Source organism: Spermophilus citellus, assembly GCF_964194105.1.
Source record: "Spermophilus citellus genome assembly, chromosome: 18".
Classification (NCBI taxonomy): domain Eukaryota; kingdom Metazoa; phylum Chordata; class Mammalia; order Rodentia; family Sciuridae; genus Spermophilus; species Spermophilus citellus.
Window position 1 is genome coordinate 40,132,685 of NC_138200.1, and position 26,266 is coordinate 40,158,950.

Genomic DNA, 26,266 nt, shown 5'->3' on the forward strand with positions numbered 1-26,266 from the left:
TATAAATGATACTATAGGGACAACTGGCAAATGTTAATGAGAACTATAGATTAGTGTTTTATTGTGAAATAAATATTTCGTCTTTGTCCAGCATCCTGACATGTGATACTTAAAATCCTTGGAGGGCTGGGGTTGTAGCTCAGTGGTTGAGTGCTTGTCTAGCATGTGTGAGCACTGGGTTTGATTCTTAGCACTGAATATAAATAAATAAAATAAAGGTCCATTGACAACTAAAAAAAAATATTTAAAAAAAGTCCTTGGAACCTCTGGAGTGATTAGAGTGTCTTTTGCATACTAATAAGATGACTGGTGCCTGGGAACTGGTCACCGGAAGACTCTTAGCCCTACCTCCTAACTTGAAGACAGGGGAGAGGGGCTGAAGGCTAAGTTGGTCATCAATGGCCAATGATATGATCATAATACCTATACCATGAAGCCTCCATGAAACCCAAAAAGAATGGGACTGGAGAGCTCTGAGGTAGGGGGAGGTTCCTGGAGGGTGCACAGCCAGAGGGCATGGAAGCTCTGGTTCCTTCTCACATACATTGCACTATGTCTCTCTTCATCTATGTCCTTTGTAATATGCTTTAGAATAAGCCAGTAAAGAGATTAGGGTTTCCTTGAGTTCTGTGAGCCATTCTAGCAAATTAATTGAAAATAAGAAGAGAGTTGTGGGAATCCTGATTTATGGCCATTTGGTCAGAAGCATAGGCCAAACAAGGTGGAGGTGAGACTGGTATCAGAAGTCGGGGGCAGTCTTGTGGGGCTGAGTCTTAGCCTGTAGGATCTGAAGTTTCCTCCTCTAGGTAGATGGTGTCAGAATTAAAGTCACTCAGATGGTGATCTCCTTGGTGTATGGAGGAAGACCCCACAAACAGCTAGTCACAGAAATGTTGTTAGCATATTGTTCTGAGGGTTTAGCAGGAGAAATAGAGCTCTTCCCACCCTATATCTGCAGAATTATATAACAATCTTTATTATTGTCTGTAGTATTTAGAGATAAAGGAGCATGATTTTTGCAATTATCAAATGGTTCATAACAATTATGTACATAAGAATGTGTTTAAAAATAAAAATATAAGGGCTGAGGATATAGCTTAGTTGGTAGAGTGCTTGCCTTGTATGCACAAGTCCCTGGGTTTAATCCCCAGAACCACACACATACATACACACAAAAAAATACAAGTATATACTCATATATGAGAGAATAGAAATGATAAAAATGTAGCAAAATGTTCATAAAATGTGAATATGGGTAAAGGATATACAGTTGTCCTTTTTACCACTTTTTCAATATTTAACGGAAGGTTCCTTTTTTTTTTTGTATTAAACGGTTTGCTGAAGTAGCACACAGAAAAATTGTTGTTATCTACAAAAATGCTGTATTTGGCTATCTGAGTCCATTTTTCACAAAATATACAGACTGGGTAATTTATAAATAATAAAATTTATTTCCCACAGTCATGAAGGTTGAGGAGTTCAAGACCAACACCATGGTTGGTATGGTGTCTGGTGAGGACTGCTCTTTCTGTTTGCAAAATGGTGCCTTATTGCAAGAGACTCTCTCTTTAATTTCATGCCCTTTCACAAGGGTGCTAATCCCATTTGTGGTCATGGAGCCCTCATGACTGAATGACTTCCTGCAGGTCTTAATACTGTGGCACTGGGGATAAAATTTCAACATGAACTTTGAAGGAGACATTATCAGTTAAGCCATAGCATGCACTTTTATAATGATTTCTTTAGTTTTGTTTCCGTACTTACAGATTATACCTTTTTATTCTATTTGGTAATTTAACAACACTAAATTTCACCTGCTAATGTAAGACTGGTCTGTATGTTCAATTGAAAACAGAATTTTTAAAAGTACAGAAGACATGATTAATGGTTACTGAGGCATGAAGAATTGCTTGCTTTAAATGATGTTCACAATTTTGAGATAGCATCTAAAACCATTAGAGGAAGTCCGATTTTGGACAGGAAGTAAAGACTGTATTAGGCTATAGCAAAGTAACACAAATTACTTTTCCTGAATTAACAAGAAAAAAGAAAACATTAGTTTACTACAAAGGAAAAATATTAATTGCCTTCAGGAGGTGATTAAGTCAAGAGAGCTCCATGAGCCTAAGTGGGATTAGCACCCTCATAAAAGAGCAGAAATTGAAGAGAGTTCTCTTGCAATAAGGCACCATCTTGGAAGCAGAAAGAGCAGTCCTAACCCAGGATTGCTTGACTATTTTAGAGGAAGTTTTTCGTTTGCTAAAAAGTCTTTATTGAATCATAGTTCTTTGTTCTTCCTTAGTTAAGAGCAATGTACAACTTCACTGAGGGGCTAGCAACACTGCCAACACATACATGGTTCTATTGTAGGTCTAGGGCAGGAATTCTCAGTCTATGTACCACTGATACTTTGGGACAGATGATTCTTTGTTGTGGGTCCTGAACATCGATGCATGCTTAGCAGCAACCTTGACTTCTGACCTTGGGATGCCAGTAGCAGTTTCTCCCAGTGTGAAAAACAAAAATGTCTCCAGATACTGCCAAATGTCCCTTGGGGGAAAAATTGCCTTCAGCTAAGCATCACTAATAATCTAAGATGGTATAATTTAGACAAAAATTTCCCATATATTTAAAGTTAATTTTACATGATGAATAAAGTGTTTAGAAAATTAAATACTGTGCCCTAGTATTTACTATAAAGTAAAATCCAAAATGTTTGGCCTGCTGCGTTGTAATGGAGGCCTCCTTTCCTTGTCCCTTTCCACAAGAGGGCTGCTCTATTAGCACGTTCTTGACTTGCGAAACACACTGTGCATCCTTCCCTGTATTAGAAGTGCACCCGATTTTCTCCCCACGTTCAGATGTCACAGTTATAGCGGGGTACTCTTTCTTACTGTGTGACTGGATGAACAGTACACTTCGGAAAAGGGGGGCCAATGCAGAAGCCAGGTGGGGCTAAATGGCGTGCACATTTATCTTGTGACTATCTTTGGGTAACAAGTAAGTGAGGCAGAGAAATGCAATCTAAAACAATTAAAAGAAGACATGCAGCCCCCAAGAAAGGGAAGGAGGCCAGTGGGCCAGCTCATGGGCATATCCTTCATGACATCTATTAAAAAAAACCACTCTGAGTTCTCCCCCTACAAACATTCTTTATTAGTGGAATGATTGTGAGCAAGTCACTTTTTCTATCAAGATTTCAGTTTACTCATTTGGCAAATAAGAAGGATGGGCTGGAAGTTAACTGTGCATTCTTTAGCTCAAGTATATGACTATGACATGAATCATTGATACTGTCTCCTGACACTGTTTTTTAGCTGTTGAATTACCACTTGGCTTTTCATGAGCACTTCTTCCCAATAAGTATAGACGCTCCCTGAAAGCAGGAACGGAACACTGTTTACTTATTGTGGGAAGGAGCAATCACAAACTGCAGGCAGTAAGTTCATGGGAATCACTCAATTATAACAAAAGGTCTGACTGCCATTTGTAAATTGACAAGATAACATGTCCTTGGGTACGAGTCTCCATAGACCGCAGGACTGACATAGTACCTCATTTCTCATATTTTTATGTTCAAAAGGCTAAATCATGGAGGTTAAATCATAAAAAACCTGATGAAGTTGCACAAACTCACAGAACTATTGATACAGGAGAAGGCAATGATTGAGTCAAACGTGCAGGCCTATGGTGAATGGAGGGTTCTAGTAAAATGGTGTAGTGGTTAATTTTATTTGACAACCTGATTGGGCCATGGGGTCCAACAGTATTCTAGGTGTTAGGGAGGGTTTTCTAGATGAGATTAAGGTTTGAATTGGTAGACTGAGTAAAACATACTATCCTCCCTAATCTGGGGAGGTGTCCTCCAATCAGTTGGACCTGAACAGAATAAAAAGACTAAGCGGGAACTCCTCCTGCAATGACTGCTTGAGTGGGACAAGGGTCTTTTCCTGTCTTCAGACTTGGACTGAAACACTGGTTCTTTTTGGTTCCTGATGGCTTTCAGAGACCTTTGGACTCAACCTGGAACTATATTAATTCTCCTGAGTCACCGGCTTACTGAATACAGATCTGGCACTTCTTAGTCTCCATGATCAAAGGAGCCAATTCTTTCAATAAATCTCCTTCAATATCTACCTGTCTACTTACCTACCTACCTATCTGCCAATATATAATCTCGTATGGGTTCTCTTTATGGCTAAATCCTGTACAAGGGACTCATTTTCCCACTGACACTATCATCAAATTGTTCTAATGAGAGCATAGAGAATTTTCATTCATTGGTTTTATAAAATTATTTAAAAATTTATGATGTGATTAAGCAAAAACATTAAACTTAATTGGACTGAGTGCTATACAGATAAAAGTCTTCAGGCAACCATATGTAAAATTCCTTCCTTAATCTATCAGTTTTAAATGATGAAGATTGCATATGTCAAGTTTCTCTTAGTTGATATTATCATAAATAATAATGATAATAACAATAGTCAAATTTTGGACAGATGAAATGCTGTGTACTTCTCAAGTACACAAACAATGTACATTTCTTTCATGGACGCATCTGTGACAACATGTTCTTATCAATGGTTTTGATTTGCAGAGATATTAAGTTAAGACTGTGTGAAAGAAATGTTAAAAGAAATATTATAATTCTTACCAATAAAGTAGAAATTCTAAAAAAAGGAGTGAAATTAATCATTTTAGGAAAATTAATGTAAATGAACAGAAAATGCTAGGGCTTTTTACTTCACTCACATTTACTTTATAAAAACTTCCCTCCTACAGTAAAAATTACTCCGGTAGACAATACACTTCCTACATATATTTAAAATACTATTCTCTTTTGAGAGAAAGTTTTAATTTACACATTCCTTTTCTGCAATGTGCCATAAAACAAACAATTCCAGCCCCAAATTAATTACATTCTGAGATGGTTTAATTTTTGTGTCAGAAATGAAATAATTTTAACAGTTTATCAGGGGACATCTTTAGACATGCATAGTCTATGAATTCATATAAGCAACCTGTTATAATTTCAAATGCAATCTGACAATTTGAATTCTCAGAAGTTCAGAGCCGAGTGAATATATCTTTATATAATATTCCTGAAAAGGAGTCAAGGAGGTTAGCTGGTTTTAGCAAGTAACTGTCTAAGCTTATTGGTGTCTTGGTAAAAAAAAAATGCTTTCATGTTGTAGTCCATCATATAATGAAATCATAAATAAAACTGATTTGTACTATATGATAACTTATTAAGATTATGATGATATATTAATAATTTTCCAGAAATATTTTTCTGTAAGATTTTAATTTATGCCAGGTGAACTGGCATACACCTGTAATCCCAGCAACTTGGAAGGCTGAGGCAGGAGGATTGCCAATTTCAAAGCCAGCCTCAGCAAGGCCCTATCTCAAATAAAAAAATAAAAAAAGGTTGGTGATTGTGGCTTGATGATTAAGTACCCCTGGGTTCAATCCCCAGTACCTGAACAACAACAACAACAATAATAACAACAACAATAAAGGATCTTCATTATGAAGAAGGATATACTATGAACAAAGGCAGCCTTATTTCAGAACATTTCTAGTTGGCATCAAGCTACTAACCTGTTTGATATTATTGGAGATAGGACTTGGAATAATACAATCATCACTGTCAGAATCTGATCTATCCTCTTCATCTGTTAAAAAATAAAAAGGTACATATGTTTACCCAAGTTAAACCATTTTTATTTATACCTTGTGAAATAGAAACAAGCACACATGATAAACTTAAAAGAACAATATGACAATTATTTCTAGATCCTTTTTAGCAGCAAATATGTTTACACATATATTACATTTTAGAAAAAAGAATGAACAGAAATTCCAAGGTAAATTTTGGTAAAATACAAAGGAAATAAAAATTAATATGTAGTTTGTTGTAGTATAAAAGTAAACAAAATTTAGATAGAAGCATAACAGATGTTTTCTAATAATCTAACCAGTAATATTGTGTAAAAACCAATGTTATCCTTGCTGTTTAAGAGTTTTAAAACTTCGACTGCTTACTAAGGTAAAAGTGACATATAATAAACTATACACATTTAAAAAGAAAAACCTGAAATGGGATATGTTTAATTCTGTGACACCATCACCACAGTTAAGAAAGTGAACATATCCAATAATCCCAAAAGTTTCCTCAGACCCCTCTGTAATCTCTTCTCTGCTGCTCCATGTTCTGGTTAATTCTTCTTCAGCCCACTAACCTGCTTTCCTTTTTTGTTGGGGGAGGTAATGGGGATTGAACTCAGGGGCACTCGGCCACATAGCCACATTCCTAGCCATATTTCTTTTTTTAGTTGTAGTTGGATACTTTTATTTCACTTATTTATTTTTATGTGGTGCTGAGGATCAAACCCAGGGTCCTGCGCGTGCAAGGTGAGCGCTCTACCACTGAGCCACAAACCCAGCCTCATCAGCCCTCTTTTGTATTTTATTTAGAGACAGGGTCTCACTGAGTTGCTTAGTGCCTTGCTGTTGCTGAGGCTGGCTTTGAACTCGCGATGCTCCTGCCTCAGCCTCCCAAGCTGCCTGGGATTATGGGCATTAATCACTGCGCCTGGTACTAACCTGCTTTCTATCACTGTTTGCTTTTCTAGGCTTTTAAATAAATGAAACCATTCAGTAAGTTGTCTTTTTCTGGCCAGGATTCTTTTTTAAATACTTTAATTAATTAAAATTTGTTTTAATTAGTTATACAAGACAGTAGAATGTACTTTGATTCTTCGTATATAATGGAGTATAATTTCTCATTCTTTGGTTATACATGGTATAGAATCCCACCTATCATATAGTTATATATGTACATAGGGTAATAATGTCTGATTCAGTCTACTATCCTTCCTATCCCCATATCCCCTCCCCTCCCTTCATCCCTCTCTACCTAATCTAAAGTAACTCTATTCTTCCCTAGTGGCCCCCCTCCAGTTGTGAATTAGCATCTGCATATTAGAGAAAATATTTGGCCTTTGCTTTTTTGGGATTGGCTTATTTTTCTTAGCATGATATTCTCTAACTCTATCCACTTACCAGCAAATGCCATAATTTCATTCTTCTTTAAGGCTGAGTAATATTCCACCATATATATGTGTGTGTGTGTGTGTGTGTGCGTGTGCATAATTTTTTAAATCCATTCATCTGTTGAAAGGCACCTAGGTTGGATCCATAGTTTAGCTATTGTGAATTGGGCTACTATAAACACTGATGTGGCTCCATCACTATAATATGCTGATCTGAAGTCCTTTGGGTATAAACCAATAAGTGGGATAGATGGGTCAATGGTGGTTCCATTCCAAGTTTTAGGAGGAATCTCCACCATTCTGCTTTCCATAATGGCTGCACCAATCTGCATTCCCACCAGCAACATATGAGTGTACCTTCCCCCCCACATCCTTGCCAACGTTTATTGCTGTTTATATTCTTGATAACTGCCATTCAGACTGAGGTGAAATAAAATCTTAGCGTAGTTTTGATTTGCATTTCTCTAATTGCTGAAGATGATGAACATTCTCTCATATATTTGTTGATTTCTGGTCAGGATTCTTAGTTTTGATTTTTAAAAGGTCAAGACTGTAGAGTAATCCAACTGATAATACTGACCCCCAAAGAGAATATGAAACTGTTTAAAACATAAACAGGTCAGTAATGACATTTCTATTCTATTATGGAGATCCACGCTGACTTAGAAGAGATACAAAATTATACCTAACAATAGCTAAGCAGACTAATGAACTATAACCCATAGTTTCTGTCAAGAAATAGATATGATGAGGTAGATCTTGCTATTAGATGATGTTTTATGATGCATATGCTAACAGATGAAACAAAATAAAGAGTAAAGCAAATAATGGGATTTTAGAAAAGAAAGTCACCTTCTGGTTCCAATTCTTCTGTTATTTCTGTTTCATCCTCAGAAGAAGCCAAGCTTTGTTCTGCAAGTTGACCCTCAGAGAGTAAAGATACATCATCATCTTTTTCTTGCTGGATTTTCTCAGTATTCTCTTTTACCTTAGCTATACTGCCTTCTTGAGAAACCTGCTGAAAGAAAAGCACACTCCTATATTTATTATTGCTTAGACCACATTTTATAGTATTCTTCTTTTTAACATAAAAAATTATAGTTGTAGATGGACAAAATGCCTTTATTTGTTAATTTTTATGTGTTGCTGAGGATCAAACCCAGTACCTCATGCATGCTAGGCAAGCGCTTTGCCACTGAGCTACAGCCCCAGCCCTTAACATGTATTTTTGAGTTGTAGTTGGACACATTACCTTTATTTTATTTATTTATTTTTATGTGGTGCTGAGGATCAAACCCAGGGCCTCGCACATGCTAAGCTCTACCACTGAGCTACAACTCCAACCCTTATAGTATGCTTGCTGAAGCATCTGAATGATAAAGCATGTAAATTTGAGAAATATACAGATATGCAATATATATGTGAAACACTCATTAGAAAATGAAAAATTACATATAAAATGAAAAATGAAATAAAAATATGCATATAAATGAAAACCTTAATATATACTAAAATGCATTTATCTCAAAATGGATAGTTAGTTTTGATTTTTAAAAATTAATTTAAAAATAATCTAAAAAATTATTAAGACTTGAATTCACATATCTATTTGTTGTCTGCCACTACCAGTACAATTGCAGCTGTCAAATTTAACATAATTAATAATTGTAGCGGGCTGGGGATGTGGCTCAAGCGGTAGCGCGCTCGCCTGGCATGCGTGTGGCCCGGGTTCGATCCTCAGCACCACATACCAACAAAGATGTTGTGTCCGCCGAGAACTGAAAATAAATATTAAAAATTCTCTCTCTCTCTCTCTCTCTCTCTCTCTCCTCTCTCACTCTCTCTTAAAAATAAAAAAAAAAACATTACAAAAATAATTGTACTTGTCATATTTTTAATGTTTTTAATGCAAGGAAGTCACATACAAAAATAGGATAAATATTATAATTTCTCAAACCACATCAATACTAAGACAAAGCCTTCAAGAACCAAATTAAAGCTTCCAAAATATTTTTAATACAATTGCATACCTTGGGAATATTTGAAATAGTTGTTGTATTAATTGCTATTTTTGCTGTATGATCCACTTCTGGTGAAATTTCCTTCATATCTTCAGGAGGAGGAGAAGTCTCTTTGCACTAATGTGAAAACATGAATGAATGTATATTATAAGACTTTTACAAATATATATATACATATAAATGAATGTGTGTATATATACAAATAAAAACTGACAAGAAATAAAATAGTCACCCATGTGACAATAAATTTAATTAGTTTAGTGATGAATACACTTTTTGTTTTTGTTTTGTGGTACTGGGGATTGAACTCGGGGCCTCACGTATGCTAAACATGTGCTCTAGCACTGAGCTTCATCCCCAAATGGAAATTCTTTAAAGTATATGTACATAGGATTTAATACAAGTATAGCAATGCAAATGTCTGACAATAGGGCACTGTTGGACATTTGTATTTGCAAATATGGAAGAAAATTCACCAAAATTGAGTTGTAGGTCTGAATAAATGTAATTTTATTTAATTTTGTTTTTTGGTACCAGGGATTGAACCCAGGGGTACTTTACCACTGAGCCACATCCCCAGTCTTTTAAAAAATATTTTATTTAGAAACGGGGTCTCGCTGAGTTGCTTAGGGCCTCACTAAGTTGCTTAGGCTGGCTTTGAACTTGTGATTCTCCAGAGCCTCCTGAGCCGCTGGAATTACAGGCATGTGACACCACACCAGGCCTAATTTTATTTTTATTGTTTATTTTCTTATTTATATTTTCTAATATTTCTATGATGATTATATATTACTTGTACAACTTAGAAAGTTATATATGCTAAAATAGTTATATTTCCTACAATCAGTATTATCTTTTTATTATGCTAAATATCAACTTACAGTTAACTATTATTCCAGCATTTTAAAATTTTGTTGATTTTTAAAATATAATTTATAATTTTTACTATTTTAAAATTAAACTTGCCCAATAAAGAAGGTGTAAAAGATAAATAATATATAAAAGAAATAAATGAATACAAATCTATATTCCTACTACTCAATAGTAATATTTTTAATAATGTGTTAGATTTTTATTACTTTATAATTAAATTATTATTATTATTGTTTAGTTTTGTGGTACTGGGATTCAAACACAGAGGTGATTTATAACTGAGATACATCTCCAGCCCTTTTCAGTATTTATTTTGAGACAGAGTCCTACTAACTGCCCAGATTGGCCTCCAATTTGCAATCCTGGCTCAGCTTTCCAAGACGCTGGGATTACAGGCACACATGTTTCACTGTGCCCAACTATTTATAATTTTTATGTAATTAAAATTTTTATTTATATGGTGATAAATGTGTTATAAACACAATATATTCTGTTAACATTTAAAAAATTAATATAACAATTTTCTCCTATTATGAAACTTTGGGAAAATATAATCTAAAATAACACCTATATTGATGAGTGTTTCATGGTTTAATGAACTATTTCACTACTGTTGGACTTAACTATTTCATGATTTTTAGATATTATGACTAATATTGCAACAAACATCTCTCTATAGATGTCTTTTTAATATTTATGGTCATTTACTTAGGAATCAGGCTACCTATATTCAAACACCAGCTGTACTACTTTAACCATGAGCAAGTTTTCTTAGCATCTCTAAATATTACTTTCCACAAAACAGTAAAATGAACTAGACATAAGTTTCTTATATATGAATATATGACCAGTATAACTCTACATCACATACAACCACAAGAATGGGGTACTAATTAGAATAAGTCATGTATGTCAAAATATACTCTACTGTATGTATTTCTAAAAAGAACAAATAAAAAAATTAATAAAAAAAGCAAAAAAATTTACTTTCTACATCTCTAAATAGGAATAATTCTAGTATGAAGTACATGGGGTTACTGTGAGGATTAAATGAGTCCAATGAACATTAAGGATTTATTTCATATAGCATATAGTTCAAAAACATAGTATATAGTTGTACTTTGATTTTTTTAATCCACTAAGCAAGTCTATGTCTTTTAATTGGAGAGTAGAGACCATTTACATTTAGAATTATTATGGAAAGATTTTTATTTCCTGACATTTTGATTTGTTTTACATTTTTAATTCACTCTTTTTAATTGGTTCTTTTAGTTGTACATGACAGCAGAATTCATTATTCTAGTTAGAGTCCCATTCTTATGGATGTATATGGTAGTGGTATTTAATTCGGTCTTAATTTTCATTTGTTTAACTGTTATTCCAGTGAGATTCACCCATTTAGAGATATGGGGTTTGCTTTTTGAGGTCTTCTGTGGGTAGTATTTAAGTGGTTTTTTGTAGTGCTGGCTTAGTAACCATTACTTCTTTTATCCTTATCTTGAAAAGTTTTCATTTCTACTTTGTTTATTTTACTGGATATAATAATCTTGGCTGGCAGTTGTTTTCTTTCAGAATTTGGATCATCTCATTTCATACCCTCCTGGGTTTTAGAGTCTGAGCTCTTTGATCCACTTTGAGTTGACTTTTGTGCAGCGTGAGAGACACAGGTTTGATTTCATTTTGCTACATATGGATTTCTAGTTTTACCAGCACCATTTGTTGAATAGGCTATCTTTTCTCTAGTGAATGTTTTTGGCACTTTTGTCTAGTATGATATAACCATATTTATGTAGTGTTGTCTCTGTGTCCTCTATTTTGTCAATATAGTTTTAACTTGTATTTCTCTAATTGCTAGAGATGTTGAACATTGTTTCTATATATTTTATAACCATTTGTATTTCTTCTTGTGTGAAGTGATTGTTCAGTTCCTCTGCCCATTTATTGACTGGGTTATTTGGGTTTTTTTTGGTGTTAAGTTTTCTGAGTTCTTTGTATAACCTGGAGATTGATGCTCTATCTGAAATACAGGTAGCAAAGATTTTCTCCCATTCTATAGGATTTCTGTTCACATTCTTGATTGTTTTCTTTGCTGTGAAGAAGCTTTTCAGTTTGACACCATCCCATTTATTGATTCTCAATTTTACTTCTTGTACTTTAGGAGTTTCATTGAGAAAGTCAGTTCCTAAAGTGACATGATAGAGACTTGGGCCTACTTTTTCTTCTAGTAAGTGCAGGATCTCTGGTCTAATGCCTAGCTCCTTGATCTACTTTGAGTTGAGTTTTTTACAGGGTGAGAGAGAGAGGCTCAATTTCATTTGGCTACATATGGATTTCCAGTTTTCCCAGCATCATTTGTTGAAGAAGTTATCTTTTCTCCAATGTATGTTTATGGTACCTTTGTCTAGGATGGGATAACTGTATTTATGTGGGTGTGTCTGTGTCTTTTATTCTGTTCCGTTGATCCTCATGTCTGTTTTGGTGCCAATGCCATGCTGTTTTTTGTTACTATACTTTAGTATAATTTAAGATCTGGTATGGTGATGCCTCCTGCATTACTATTCTTGCTAAGGTCTCCTTTGGCTATTCTGGGCCTCTTATTTTTCCAGATAAATTTCATGAATGCTTTTTTCATTTCTATGAAGAACGTTATTGGGATTTTAATAGAAATTGCATTAAATCAGTGTGGTTTGAATGCATTTCCCTAAATGCCAATAGTGTTGGACATATTTTTCATATATTTGTTGGCCATTTGTATTTCTTTGTGTGAGAAGTATCTGTTTAATTCATCTGCCCATTTATTTATTGGGTTATTAAATAAACACTCTTGACATTAAGTCTCAGATAGACCCCAATATAATAATACTGGTGATTTCAAAACACCATTCTCACCCACAGACATAAAATCAAGAAAGGTACTTCTTTCTTAAATAATAACATAGAGCAAATAGACCTAAAAGATATCTATAAAATATTTCATCCAAGAGCTGAATTTACTTTCTTAGAAGCTCATGGAATCTCTCCAAAACAGACTATAGTTTGAGTCACAAAACAACGTTTTAGCACATACAAAAAGTGATGTAATGCCTAACATTTAACTTATTGGAATGAAACTAGAAATCAACAACAAGCAATACTATAGGAACCACATAAACACATGAAGATTAAATAATACTCTTTAGAATGAGAAAAGAATAAGAGAAAAAAAAGAGAAACAAAAAAATTTCTAGAATGAAATGAGAATACTGATACAATATACCAAAATCTTTGGGATGGTGTGAAGGTGGTTCTAAGAGGAAAGTTTATAGCATTAAGTGTCTACATGAGAAAAACAAAAGATCCCAAAACAAACCATCTAATATTACGTTCTTAAGGCCCTACAAAAGAAACAAACCAATCTGAAAACCAGTAGAAGACAGGTAATACTTAATATTAGAGCTGAAATTAATGAAATAAACATTAAATAATACAAATGATCAAAGTAACAAAGAGCTGGTTCTTTGAATATATATACAAGGTTGATAAATCCTTACAGAAAACTAATACAAAAAGAGAGAAGACCCAACTTAATAAAATTTGAGATGAAAAAAGACATAATCATCATACATGTTGCCGAAATCCAGCAAACAGTAGGGACTAATTTGAAAACTTATGTTTTATTCATTTTTTTTTGTTGCTGTAATGAAAACATCTGACAAGAACAATTCTTAGGAGGAAAAGTTTATTTTGGCTCGTGGTTTCAGAGATTCAGTTCATGATCAGCTGACTTCACAGCTCTAGGGCAAAGGTGAGGCAGAAAATCATGCTGGAAGGATGTGGTGGAGGATAGTAGCACAGAACAGGGCATCAAGGAAACAGAGAAAATAGTTCTATCCACAAAGGACAAAATATGAACCCCAAAGACATACCCCCAGTGACCTGCTTCCTCCTGCTACACTCTACTTGCCTATAGTTACTGTCCAGTTGATCCCTATCAGTGGATTAATCCACTGATTGTTATACCTCTCATAATCATTTCATCTCTGAAAATTCTTGCTTAGTCTTGCACATGAGCCTTCAGGGGACATCTCATATATAAACCATAACACTAATATTCCAATAATTTGAAAAATTTAGAAGGCATTGACAAATTTCTAGACATATGAGATCTACTGAAATTGAACCAAAAGGATACAGAAAACCTAAAAAGACTAAGAGGTAACCAAAAAAAAAAAAAAAAAAAATCTTGGGGCTGGGGTTATGGCTCAGTGGTGGAGTGCTCACTTAGCACATGTGAGGCCCTGGGTTGATCCTCAGCACCACATATAAATAAATAAATAAATAAATAAATAAATATAAAGATATTGTGGCCAACTACAACTTTAAAAAACAAACAAACAAAAAAACCAAAAAAATCTTGCAACTAAGAAAAGTCAGGGATCAGATGGATTCTCATCTGGGTTCTATCAGACCTTTAAAGAAGAGCTGATGACAATCTTTCTCAAATTATTTCATAAAATAGAGAGGGAGGGAACACTCCAAAGTTCATGCTGTGAATACAGTATCACCTTGATACATCAATGAAAGAACACTAGACCAATATCCCTGAAGAACACAGATGGAAAAATTTTTACAAAAATATTAGCAATATTCATTTAAGAATACATTAAGAAGATTATACACCATGATCAAGTTGGAGTCATCTCAGGGATACAAGGTTGTTTCAGCATATACAAATCAATAAATGTTAATTCATCAAATGGATAAAATTAAGGACAAAACTCACATCTCAATAGATGCAGAAAAAGCCTTTGACAAAATCCAGCACCCATTCATGTTAAAACACTGAAGAAACTAGGGACTGAAAATCTTAACTCAACATCATAAACACTATAAAACTCAAACCAACATCAGATTGGATGGAGAAAAACTGAAAGCATTTCCTCTAGAATACAGAATGAGACAAAAATATCCAGTCTCACCACTCCTATTCAATAATAGTTCTTGAAACTCGAGCTAGAGCAATCAGGCAAGAGAATGAAATTAAAGGGATATACAGGAAAGGAAGAAGTCAAACTATCTCTGTTTGCTAACAATATGATCATGGATTTAGAGGACCTCAAAAAATCCACAAGACTTCTTGAGCTGACAAACTTAGCAAAGCAGCAGATTACAATGTCATCATATAAAAATTATAGCTTTCCTATACTCTAATAATGAATCTGTTCAGAAAGAAATCAGGGAAACAATTCAATTCTCAGTAACCTTAAACAGACAAAAAAGCAACAACAACTACAACACCACAACCTGGGGAATAAAGCTAACTAGGAAGGTAAAAGACCTCTAAAATAAAAAAAAATAGTAGCACATAAAGAAAGAAGATGAGGATGACCTCAGAAGATGGAAAGACGTATCATGTTCTTGGAAGAATTAATAAGCCAAGTTACCAAAAGTTATTTACAGATTCAATGTGATGCCCATCAAAATAACAATGACGTTCTTCACAGAACTAGAAAAAAGTCCTAAAATTCATATGGAAGAATAAAAGACCCAGGATAGCCAAAGCAATACCGACAATAAGAGCAATGCCAAAGGCATCATAACACCTGATCTCAAATTATACTACAGAGGTAAAATAACAAAAACAGGATGGTGTTGGCATAAAAACAGACATAAAGACTAATGGAAAATAATGGAAGACAGAGACAGATTCACATAGATACTGTCATCTTTGTCAAAGGACAAAGATGCCAAAAAAAAAAAATGTTGGAGAAAACACAGCCTTTTAAACAAATGGTGCTGGGAAAACTGGATACACAGATACAGAATGAAAATAGATCAATCTCTGTCTCCCTGAACAAAAATCAACTCAAAGTGGATCAAAGACCTAGGAATTAGACCAGAAACACTGTTGTTGTTAGAAGAAAACACAGAATCAAAACTGCAACATACTGGTGCAGGCACTGACTTCCTTAATACGACTCTTAGGTTCAAGAAATAAAACCAAGAATCAAAGTGGGATGACATCAAATTTGCTTCTGCACAGCAAAGGAAACAAGATCAAGAAGAGAGAGCCTATAGAATGGGAGAAAATCTTTGCCATCTACTCTTCCAATAGGGGATTAATATCCAGAGTACATAAAGAACTCTAAAAACTTACACCGAAAAAACATAACCCAATCAAATAACAAACAACTAAACAGATATTTCTCAGAAGAAATAGAAATGGGCAATAAATATATAAAAAATGTTTTAACATCCATAGTAATCAGGGAAATGAAAATCAAAACTATACTGAGATTTCATTGCATTTCAGTTAGAATGCCATTCATCGAGAATACAAATAACAATAAATGCTGGTGAGCCTTTAGAGGAAAAGGTACACTTTTACATTGTTAGTGGTATTGCAAATTAGAACGACTACTTTGGAATGTAGTATGGAGATTCATTAAAAGACCAGGAATGGGGGGCTGGGGTTGTAGCTCAGTGGTGGAGCACTTGCCTAGTATGTGTGAGGCACTAGGTTTGATCCTCAGTACCATGTAAAAATAAAAAACAAAGGTACTGTGTCCATCTACAATGAAAAAAAAAAAAGACTATGAATGGGATAAGCATATGACCCAGTTATTCCATACATTGGTATTTATCCAAAAGAACTAAAATCAGCATACTATAGGGATACATGCATACCACTGTTTATAGCAGTGCAATTTATAATAGCCAAGTTTTAGAACCACCTATGTGCCTGTCAACAGATGAATGGATAAAGAAAATGTGGTATATACATGATGAAGTTTTAATCAGCTATAAAGAATGAAATTATGTCATTTGCTGGCAAACGGAAGAAACTGGAGAACATCATGCTAAGTGAAATAAGCCAGAACCAGAAAGTCAAAGGTCAAATGTTTCCTCTCATCTCTGGAAGAGAGAGGGGTGGGGCGGGGGGTGGGTGGGTGGCGGAGAGAATGGAGAAAGGAAGGAGAAAAAAGGGAGTGGGGAACCTCATTAAAATAGAAGGGAGACCAATACACTAGAGGAAGGGGATTAAGAGGAAGGGAGGGAATGGGAAGTACTGAGAAACAAAATCTACCACATTATGCTATATTCATGCACACATATATCACAATAGATCCATATATATATATAATGATAAGTACTAATTAAATGATAACATAAGTAAGATCAGTAGAGTAAAGGGATCAGGAGGAGGGGGGCATAAAGGGAAGGTACTAAGAAAGGAGATTGAGAAAATTATGTTATGAGCTTTAATGAATATGACACAATGAATCCCACTACTATATAATTATAACACACCAATTTAAAAAAATAAAGTAAAAAAAGAGAAAATAACTGACACCTAGAATGCCAAGTCCATCAGAATAAAAACATAACTGAATAAGTCCACCCTCCGCAAAAAAAGTCACTGTGACTTTACTAAGACAGTTAAAATTAATTTTCCTAGAGTATGTTTAAGAAACAGTATGAGGCAAGGAAGCAGAATTTAGACAACTTTTTTTTTAAGTGGGAACACAGGACTGGGACTGCAGAGAGACATGGGGCCAGGAGAGGGGCTTAGATCAAGGAATATGAACGGTTAACACTTCTATATAGTGCCAAACAAAAAAGTGGTCATTTTAAAGGGAAAAGATGTACTTCATTCACTTGTTCCCATTTAAATCAAGTAAGTTATAGTATATCTCTATTTGTTATTTCAAATATTTATTACAGAAAAAAACAAATCCATATTTTGAGTATTTACTACTTACAGAATCCCTATGTGGCATGATATCCACAAAAGACACTTTCTTCTCTACAGGTGTTAAACGTCTAGGTTTAGGTGTTGGTACCTAAGATAAACCAATATGTCAGGATGAGTATGGTGAATAGTAGATAAAGTTTCAACAATTTTTTCTTTGGCAGAGGTATTTGGTTATTAAGTTTGTATTCAAATTTTATGTTTGAAAGAAAATTTGAAGTTATAGCTACTCACTGCAACTGATGTGCTAACAGAGGATGTTGGAGGTAGTGCCTGAACAACTTCTGGTTCTCTGTGTATGAAATTTCCTTCAACTTCAGTAGTTATTGATCCACTTGGTGGAAGATAAGCAAATTTCCATTTTAATATAACATGGATAGTGCCTGCAGGATTCTTTTGATGATCTATTAACTCAAATAGTCCTGTCAAATTACAAAAATATTTTTAATTAGTAAGAGTGAAATTTTATTTACATAGGAATTAAAGAGAAACAAAGAACCATCCTCTACTTAAAAATTTTTTTTAGTATTTTTTACTTACAACTCAAATGTCATTGAGAATAAAATAAAGAGGAATTATGATAAGTTCCTTTCTCAAACTGACTTCTTACAGAAATTAAGGCCTCAAAGATAATACTGACTTAACAATGGGAAATTAATTTATAACTATTTTAATTCCCTGAAATTAAATTCAGGATTATTCAGAATTCCTAGCCTTCTTCTAAGACATATCTGGTTGTATTTCAAGTACTGATTTTCATTTTGACTTGAAAATTCTTGTAAGAGACTTGTGTCTAATGAAAAATATATTAAAATTTTAAAATTTCAAACAGTTTATGTATGTAAAGAAATCTTTACATTACTATAAATTGTTATGATTTTAAAATATATGTATTTAAAAAATATTTTTTATTGTAGATGGACACAATACCTTCATTTCATTTTTATGTGGTGTTGAGAATTGAACCCAGCATCCCACACATGCTAGGTAGGCACTCCACCAAGTGAGCTATAGCCCCAGCCCAATTTTAAATATATTTTACTGGAAGTTGTTATATTATTGCAAATTAATATCTACACTGATAAAAAGTCTATGAAATAAATAGATCAAAGAATATGAACAAAATATTGTTAAGATGATAAACTTCTCTTACAGTCATAGGTAAGACTTTCAAATGGCTGAATGAAGAGCTCAGCAAATATTCTTCCCAAAAAGCAATGATAAAAGTGGACAGAATGCTTCAAAACAACCATATAAGGAAACTGGAAAGTGATCAAAGATATGCAACAAATTGAGCAGCATTTACTGAAAAACATTCAAAACAGTAAGAGTGTGGGACTGCTCTTAATGTCTCCTCTCCTCCTTCTGCTACATGGTACCTACAGAGGTTTATAACATATACAGGCATACTATATATATATGTCAAGAATAGCAGAAATGAGAGAATGAAAAAGTAGTGAGAATGAAATTGTATTAGTTTTTCTATATTTTAATGGAATTAGGTTTAATTTTAAGTAGAGTATGCTATGATGCATATTATAATTCTTACAGCAATTGCTCAGTAAATAACTAAAAAAAAAAAATGGCCCAAAGTTTAAGGATTCTGAGAAGGTTAGGAAAATTAGTTATAAACAAATCACATCCATAACACTGAGGTACAATTTAAGTTTGCTTTTACAATTTTGTAGAATCAAGAACATAGGCTTACCTGAGATACACCTGTCATGTGCCAATGAAATCAAAGGCACATTGACTTTTCCTATGTAAATATTCTCCTGGGTATCACTATCATCAAACACATAAAAACTCAGAGACTCTGACTTAAGGTATCGATCCAAATCCATATTCATTGGCACTGGGAAACACATATGATCATCAAACTGTGGATCATTGCTACTGGGAATGATGGCTGTATCATGGTCTGCAAAATCAAAAAACTTGTACACAACATATGGGTGTGGCTGCAGGTGGCGAGCTCGGGACTGCAGGTTGTTGCAACATCTTATTGTAATGTCAAGTTCATTTAAGTTGCCTTCTGTGGAATCTGTTGAACTGAGCTGAGCAGTTTTAGGTACTTGCTGACTTAACTGGAAAAACATACATATTTATATTATAGAAATAATACAATTAAAAGATAAACAGCAGCTGCCAACCCCCAAACAAAATAATTTTGTAAATGGACAGAAGCTGCATATTTTCATCCAAAGTTAATTTATCAGTTAAGGTAAAAAAAACCCACCTTTGATTCTTATTTAAAACCATATGGGGACAGATGATCCTGTGCTATTAGCAACAAACATAGGAGATTGAGAAGGTATGTAGAAATTGGTGTTAAAGCCAAAACCAACCAAGAAAAGAGTTATTAATTCTATTTAATAACCAGAGACTACAGTGAGTGATAGGTCTAAAGAAGAATGTCCTAACCAGAGGAGATTCATCGCTTGTCCACAGTGATAATTCTGTTATATTTGGGGTTGGCCCTCATCCTGAACCATTGGGGCTTGAAGAAGCAGATATATGAGACCAAGATTAGCCAGTGTATCAAAGTCCAACTTCTATAAGAACAAGAAAAATATGGGAGGGCTAAAAAGCAAGGTTTGGGAGGACATTTTGGAAGACAGATGAGCAGCAGAAGTTATCAGGCAGAGCTGGGAACTACTCCATGGTTCCTTATGGAAATACTACTAAGAGGGCCACCACACAAGTATTTCGGAAAATAACTGCACTAAACAGTAAATCTTCCATAATTGATATATCTAGGACAAAGAAAATGCTAGTGTTTCAGTGTCCTTGTTTAGGTTAGTGTTGGAGAATTCTCTCCTTTCCACGAGGAACTCCTCTGTATTTCTGAGTCTGGATTGAACAGATGAGATCCCCTAACTAGGAGACTTAATTGGAGAAGGCCAAATAGAGTCAGAGTCAAAATCTTCTTGGTAGAGATATCTGGTGGGTTGGAGTGGAGAAACCTGAGAAAGGAAATCACAATTCTGCGTTCCCAGGCTAGTCTGCACTCAGTTATGGAAGGCTGAGTGGAATGATTTTTAAAAGAACCCCCTGCACTGACATCCTCAAATCCATCCATGAAAGCTAAAATTCCACCAGTAAATGAAAGCCAGAATCTGGGAGTCTAAAAACCTTTAAACTACAAAAATCAAACAAATAATCCGGTTTCCTTGTTTCTAATTCCCATTTCTTTCGGCATTTCCCAAAGTGTATTATGAAGAATATTAGCCAGAAAGATGGATCTCTGGGAAGCAAGTGCTATTCTTTCTCAAGTTATGTTAGTAATGGTTCTTTAAGTGAAAGTCACAGAAACCAATCCATTGAGCAGAAATACCACACAGAGGAAGGTTATAAGGACATTTCATGGAACTGTACAGCAGAAATGTGGCTGGACCTTAGGAAGGTAGTAGGACTGGTATACTACTAAAATTTACTTTCTCTTTGGTATCCATTTTTCTCATAATACTTGCTAATTGTTCTTTCTCCTTGGATCCATTTTTTCCCCCTTTGCTGACTATAATGGTAGAAAATGGCTGCCAATTACTCCCAATTTTACATGTTTTAAGTATCATGAGTCTTGCTTTCTCTTGGTTTCAGAAAGCAGAATCTGATTGGCCCAACTGGGGTCAAGCAGATATTCTGTAATCAGTTATATAATTACATGGGGAGTGTGAGAAAATGAGATCATTTAATAGAAACCTGAACACTGGGGGGCCAGGTCCCATGAATTGGGAAGGGTCAGTTCTAAGAACAAAGAAAGTAAGATATTTATGAGTTGAGTCAACCTTCCAAAATATTTCTACTATAACACCTTCCTCTGTTATGCAACGTAAGTGCATACCTTATGTTTCCTGTTGAAATTCATATATACAAGAAATCTTAAGTCAAGAATCCTATTTAACTTTGCTCAATTCTGTGCTTTCTACATTCACTGGATCATGGAATTCATTTAGGAATATGATCATTAAGACTCCATGAAACATGGTTTAGGAAATGCTAACCTGGGGAATTGCATTTAAACTCCCAGTTCTTCGCAAGAAAATATACATTTTGTATTTGACTTTGCATTTCAGAAACCCAATTTTTGAGGAAACAGTTTGAAAGAAAGAAAATAATTGATATTCCAAGAATAGTTATTTGCTTTCTTAACAGTGGAACTTGTTAATGAAAGACTTGATGTGTGGTAACAGTACTGAAATTATATAACCCCAAACTGTCCTGGTAGTACAAGGGAATTCTTTCTGTATTGATGTTCTGTATCTTCATTGTGGTGATTGTTATATGAATTGTGACATGTGACAAAACTGCATAAAATGACTATACACATGTTTACATACACACACACAAATGCCTGCCTGTAACAACTGATAAAAATCTGAATAAGGTAGCTAGCCTATTATACCAATGTCAATTTCCTGGTTTTGATATTAATCCATAGTTCTGTTAGGTGTTACAACTTGAAGAAACTGGGTGAAGCACACACAGGACCTCACTGTACTATTTTTGCTACTTCCTATGAGAGTATGATTATTCCAAAATAAGAAGTTGAAAAAAGCCACTTGAAGGCTGTGAAAGAAAATGATTACAATTTAAAGCCTGATATATAAGAGAATATTATAAAATTTCTATGTAATAAAAGGGTTCTAAAGTCAATAAAGCTTACCGATTGCATTTGCTCTGGCCCCTTAAAATTTGATGTTATATATCCCAAAGCCTTTGCTCGTTCTCGATAAAGTCGAATTGCTTGATCCATGGGAACTCTTAATTGGAACCAGTATTCTACTGTGCCAAAATTTGGGATGTCTCCTTTAGTTCCTACAAGTCAATACATAACCCACTGTTAAAACAGTCACATAAATGAAATATATATAAGTAAAAGATACATCAATGGTGTTATGCATTAAAACTATAAATTTTATACAGTTCAATGATATGACTTGCACAAATGATGTATGATTGGCAAATAACAGATGAAGAAAAGAGTTACTTTTGGGGTATGGGTTTCATTGTATGTTAAATATTATTTAAAAACTATGTCAAATTATGATTTGGGATATATCATACCATTTCAATCCTTCTGAAATATAAAGAAAAATGTAAATATTGAATCAGATACTCCCCAGATTCTTTTTGATGCTATAGTACTTTTATTTAAACAAGTTGTACTCAATATAGCCTGACATTTGCAATATGCAACCTCAAAATTATAAATATGACATTCCAAATTTTAATTCGACTTTGGGAAATTCTTTGGCATTTTTCCATTTCTTTACTGTACCAAGTACTGGGGGAAAAGTTGTATGATATTTGCCCTGCACACCCTTGTTATTCCTCTGTGAAGACTTATCCTCTGTGGAGGTTCAACAGCTCTGTACTTCCTTCACAGACTTTGTATGTCCTCATTAGAGCACTGACGGCTCTGGCCTGTCTACTCACAACTGTATAGTCTGTACACCACAATGAAAGTTTCTTGAGGGTAAGGAATGTAGTTTTCACCAATTTTTTACTCCTACCGTAGGGACTAGCACATAATAGATACTCAATATTTGTCAAGTAGAGAATATTGTATACATAAACTTCTCTGAACATACCATGTTATTAAAACTCTACTCCTACCTCATAATTTTTTTTTATTCAACCATGATTTAATATCTAACATTATTTATAAAATGTAATAGAAGAATATTAATGCATACATATTTGGTTGCATATGCATAAAAAATCTTTGGTGAGGGGGTTCAGGGGTGTCTGGAGACAGGAGAGGATAAGATACCTACATCATTTTGACTTTTAAGTCATAAATATATTATCTATGTCATCAACCACTTAATCAGTAAAATAAAATCCCTTTCCAGACACAAAATCAACACTGTTCCTTCTTAAAATGGTTTTTCTACTTGGCTTCTGGGATGCCATATACTTTCAGTTTTCCTCCTATACCACTGGTCACCCCTCAGTTTCCTTTTCAGGCTCTTTTTTAAAAAAATTATTCTGATTTGTTATATATGATGGGAGAATGCTATTCATTTCATATTACACATAGAGCACAATTTTTCAAGACACTGATTGTACACAAAGTATATTCACACCATTCGTGTCTTACACATGTACTTCGGGTAATGATATCCATCTCATGCCACCATCTTTCCTACCCCTATGCCTCCTCCCTTAACCTCCCTTCCCCTTTGCCCTATCTAAAATTCCTCCATTCCTCCCATGCTCCCTCCACCCCCATTATGGATCAGCGTCCACATATCAGAGAAAACTTTCAGCATTTGGTTTTTGGAGATTGGCTTACTTCAGTTAGCATAATATTCTCCAACTCCGTCCATTTGCCTGCAAATGCCAAGATTTTGTTCTTTTAATGCTGAGTAATATTCCATTGTATATCTATACCACAGTTTCGTTATCCATTCATCTACTGAAGGGCATCTAGGTTGGTTCCACAATTTAGCTATTGTAAATTGTGCTGTTGTAAACATTGATGTGGCTGGGTCCCTGTAGTATGCTCTTTTTAAGTTCTTTGGGTATAAACCAAGGAGTGGGATAGTTGGGTCAAATGATGGTTCCATTCCCAGTTTTCCAAGGAATCTCTATACTGCTTTCCAGATTGGCTGCGACAATTTGCAGTCCCACCAGCACTGTATGAGTGTGCCTTTTCCCCCACATCCTCGCCAACACTTATTGTTGTTTGTATTCATAACAGCTGCCATTCTGACTGGAGTGAGATGAAATCTTTGAGTAGTTTTGATTTGCATTTCTCTAATTGCTAGAGATGATGAACATTTTTTCATGTTTGTTGATTGATTGTATATCTTCTTCCAAGAAGTTCCTGTTCAGTTCCTTGGCCCATTTATCTATTGATTTATTTATTTGTTATTTTGGTGTTAAGGTTTTTGAGTGCTTTATATAACCTTGAGATTAGTGCTCTACCTGATGTGCTTGTGGTAAAGATTTGCTCCCATTCTATAGGCTCTCTATTCACCATATTGTTTCTTTTGTTGAGAAGAAACTTTTTGTTTGAATCCACCCCCATTTATTGATTCTTGGTTTTAATTCTTGCGCTACAGGAGTTTTATTAAGAAAGCTGGGGCCTAATCTGACATGATGGAGATTTGGGCCTACTTTTTCTTCCATCAGGTGCAAGTTCTCTGGTTTAATTCCTAGGTCCTTCAGGCTCTTCCTTTTCCAGTTTCTTAAATGTTGGAGTCCCATTTTTCAACCCTAAACTCCTAGGACCTATATTGCTCTACAGTATGCTCTGATTGGCTTTTTAATTTAATTTCATCTTTACTCCAGTTACAGGCCACCTTTCTGCCCCTATAACACGTCAGGTTTGTTCCTCTCTCAGATCTCTGGTTTTGCTATTTCCCCTGCCTGAAACATTCTTCCCCTGCATCCTGGCATGGAACTTCATTCAGGTCTTTATCAACATCACCCTCTTGAGGAAGCTTTCATCTCAACTAGCAATCTTCCATCCCTCTGTTAGCTTCTTGCTCAAGTTATTTTTCATATCTGAATATAATTATTTATTTGTTTTGTTGGCTATTTTCCTTGCTAGAAGGTTAGCTAAGCTATCTGAGAATACAAGTTTTGTCTGTCTTATCACTGACCAGTATTCTTAGTATTTAGTAAGTGGTAACACAATGTTGTAAAAAAAAAAAAAATTGATGAATGTACTGTAACTGTTTAATCAAACAAGGGGTATCAATATGATAAACAAACATCTGAAATAATAAGTTTTTAAACACTAAATAGCTATTTTACTGATGTCATCAATAATATTTAAGATATACTATGAATGTAAATAGAGAACATTGTCCCTATCCAAAAGGCACCTTTAATGTATAAGACACTAATGCAGAATAACAATAGATAACTCAAATTAGTGATCTAAATATTTGAAGCCTATAAACTGTACTTACCAACCAAACTTGCTGTGCAAAATATTCGACCGCTTTTTTCTAGAATTTCATGGAATCTCAATTGACATGCTGCAAGTGTTTCATAATCTGTGCTGTGAGCTTGGTGGACTTCAAGTGTGACAGTATTCTTCTGAATATAATGTAAAAATAAGTCGTTAACATGAACAAGATATTGAGAAGTGAAGTTATATTCTGGGTGAAGGCCTTGAACTATGGGAGTTGTCTGTAGTTCAAAATCATAGAAAGCATAAGTACAGAAAGTGACAGGCTCTTTATCTCCAGATGCCTGTAAAACTTCAGAAGAAAAGATTACTTTGTTGATGTGGATTTCAAATAGATTTTCGCCTCGTTCTAGGTGGATGGTTTCATCAAATTCATCGACAGAGTCATCTGGCATGATTTCTGGTTTAAATTTGTACTGTTTGGTGCCATAGGCAATATCCTTTAATTGGGCTACAAGAGAAGACACATAGTTTAGAGATTTTAAAATTTGACATATGAAAATGCAAACTTGTATTTGAAGCAGTCGGAAGTTTGAGTGCTTTTAGTGGATAATCTCAATCTTAAATTCTATGACTATACCATTTTTCTTGTTTTGATACATCACTTGTTAAACAATAACAAATTATAACTTCAAAATACACACAAGTA

The 26,266-nt window shown here is 34.5% G+C and overlaps 1 protein-coding gene across 1 annotated transcript in view; it reads right to left on the reverse strand.

Moving 5' to 3' along the window:
- The window catches only part of RPGRIP1L (RPGRIP1 like), a 101,508-nt gene that overhangs the window by 31,497 nt on the left and 43,745 nt on the right, over positions 1-26,266 (reverse strand). Inside the window, exons 16-23 of the mRNA XM_081275883.1 lie at positions 25,616-26,068; positions 22,354-22,505; positions 19,396-19,774; positions 17,922-18,109; positions 17,698-17,778; positions 9,092-9,199; positions 7,914-8,079; positions 5,608-5,681 (exon numbers count right to left, since the gene is read on the reverse strand). Of these exons, the coding sequence (XP_081132009.1) occupies positions 5,608-5,681; positions 7,914-8,079; positions 9,092-9,199; positions 17,698-17,778; positions 17,922-18,109; positions 19,396-19,774; positions 22,354-22,505; positions 25,616-26,068 (1,601 nt within the window). The remainder of the gene's footprint in view (positions 1-5,607; positions 5,682-7,913; positions 8,080-9,091; positions 9,200-17,697; positions 17,779-17,921; positions 18,110-19,395; positions 19,775-22,353; positions 22,506-25,615; positions 26,069-26,266) is intronic.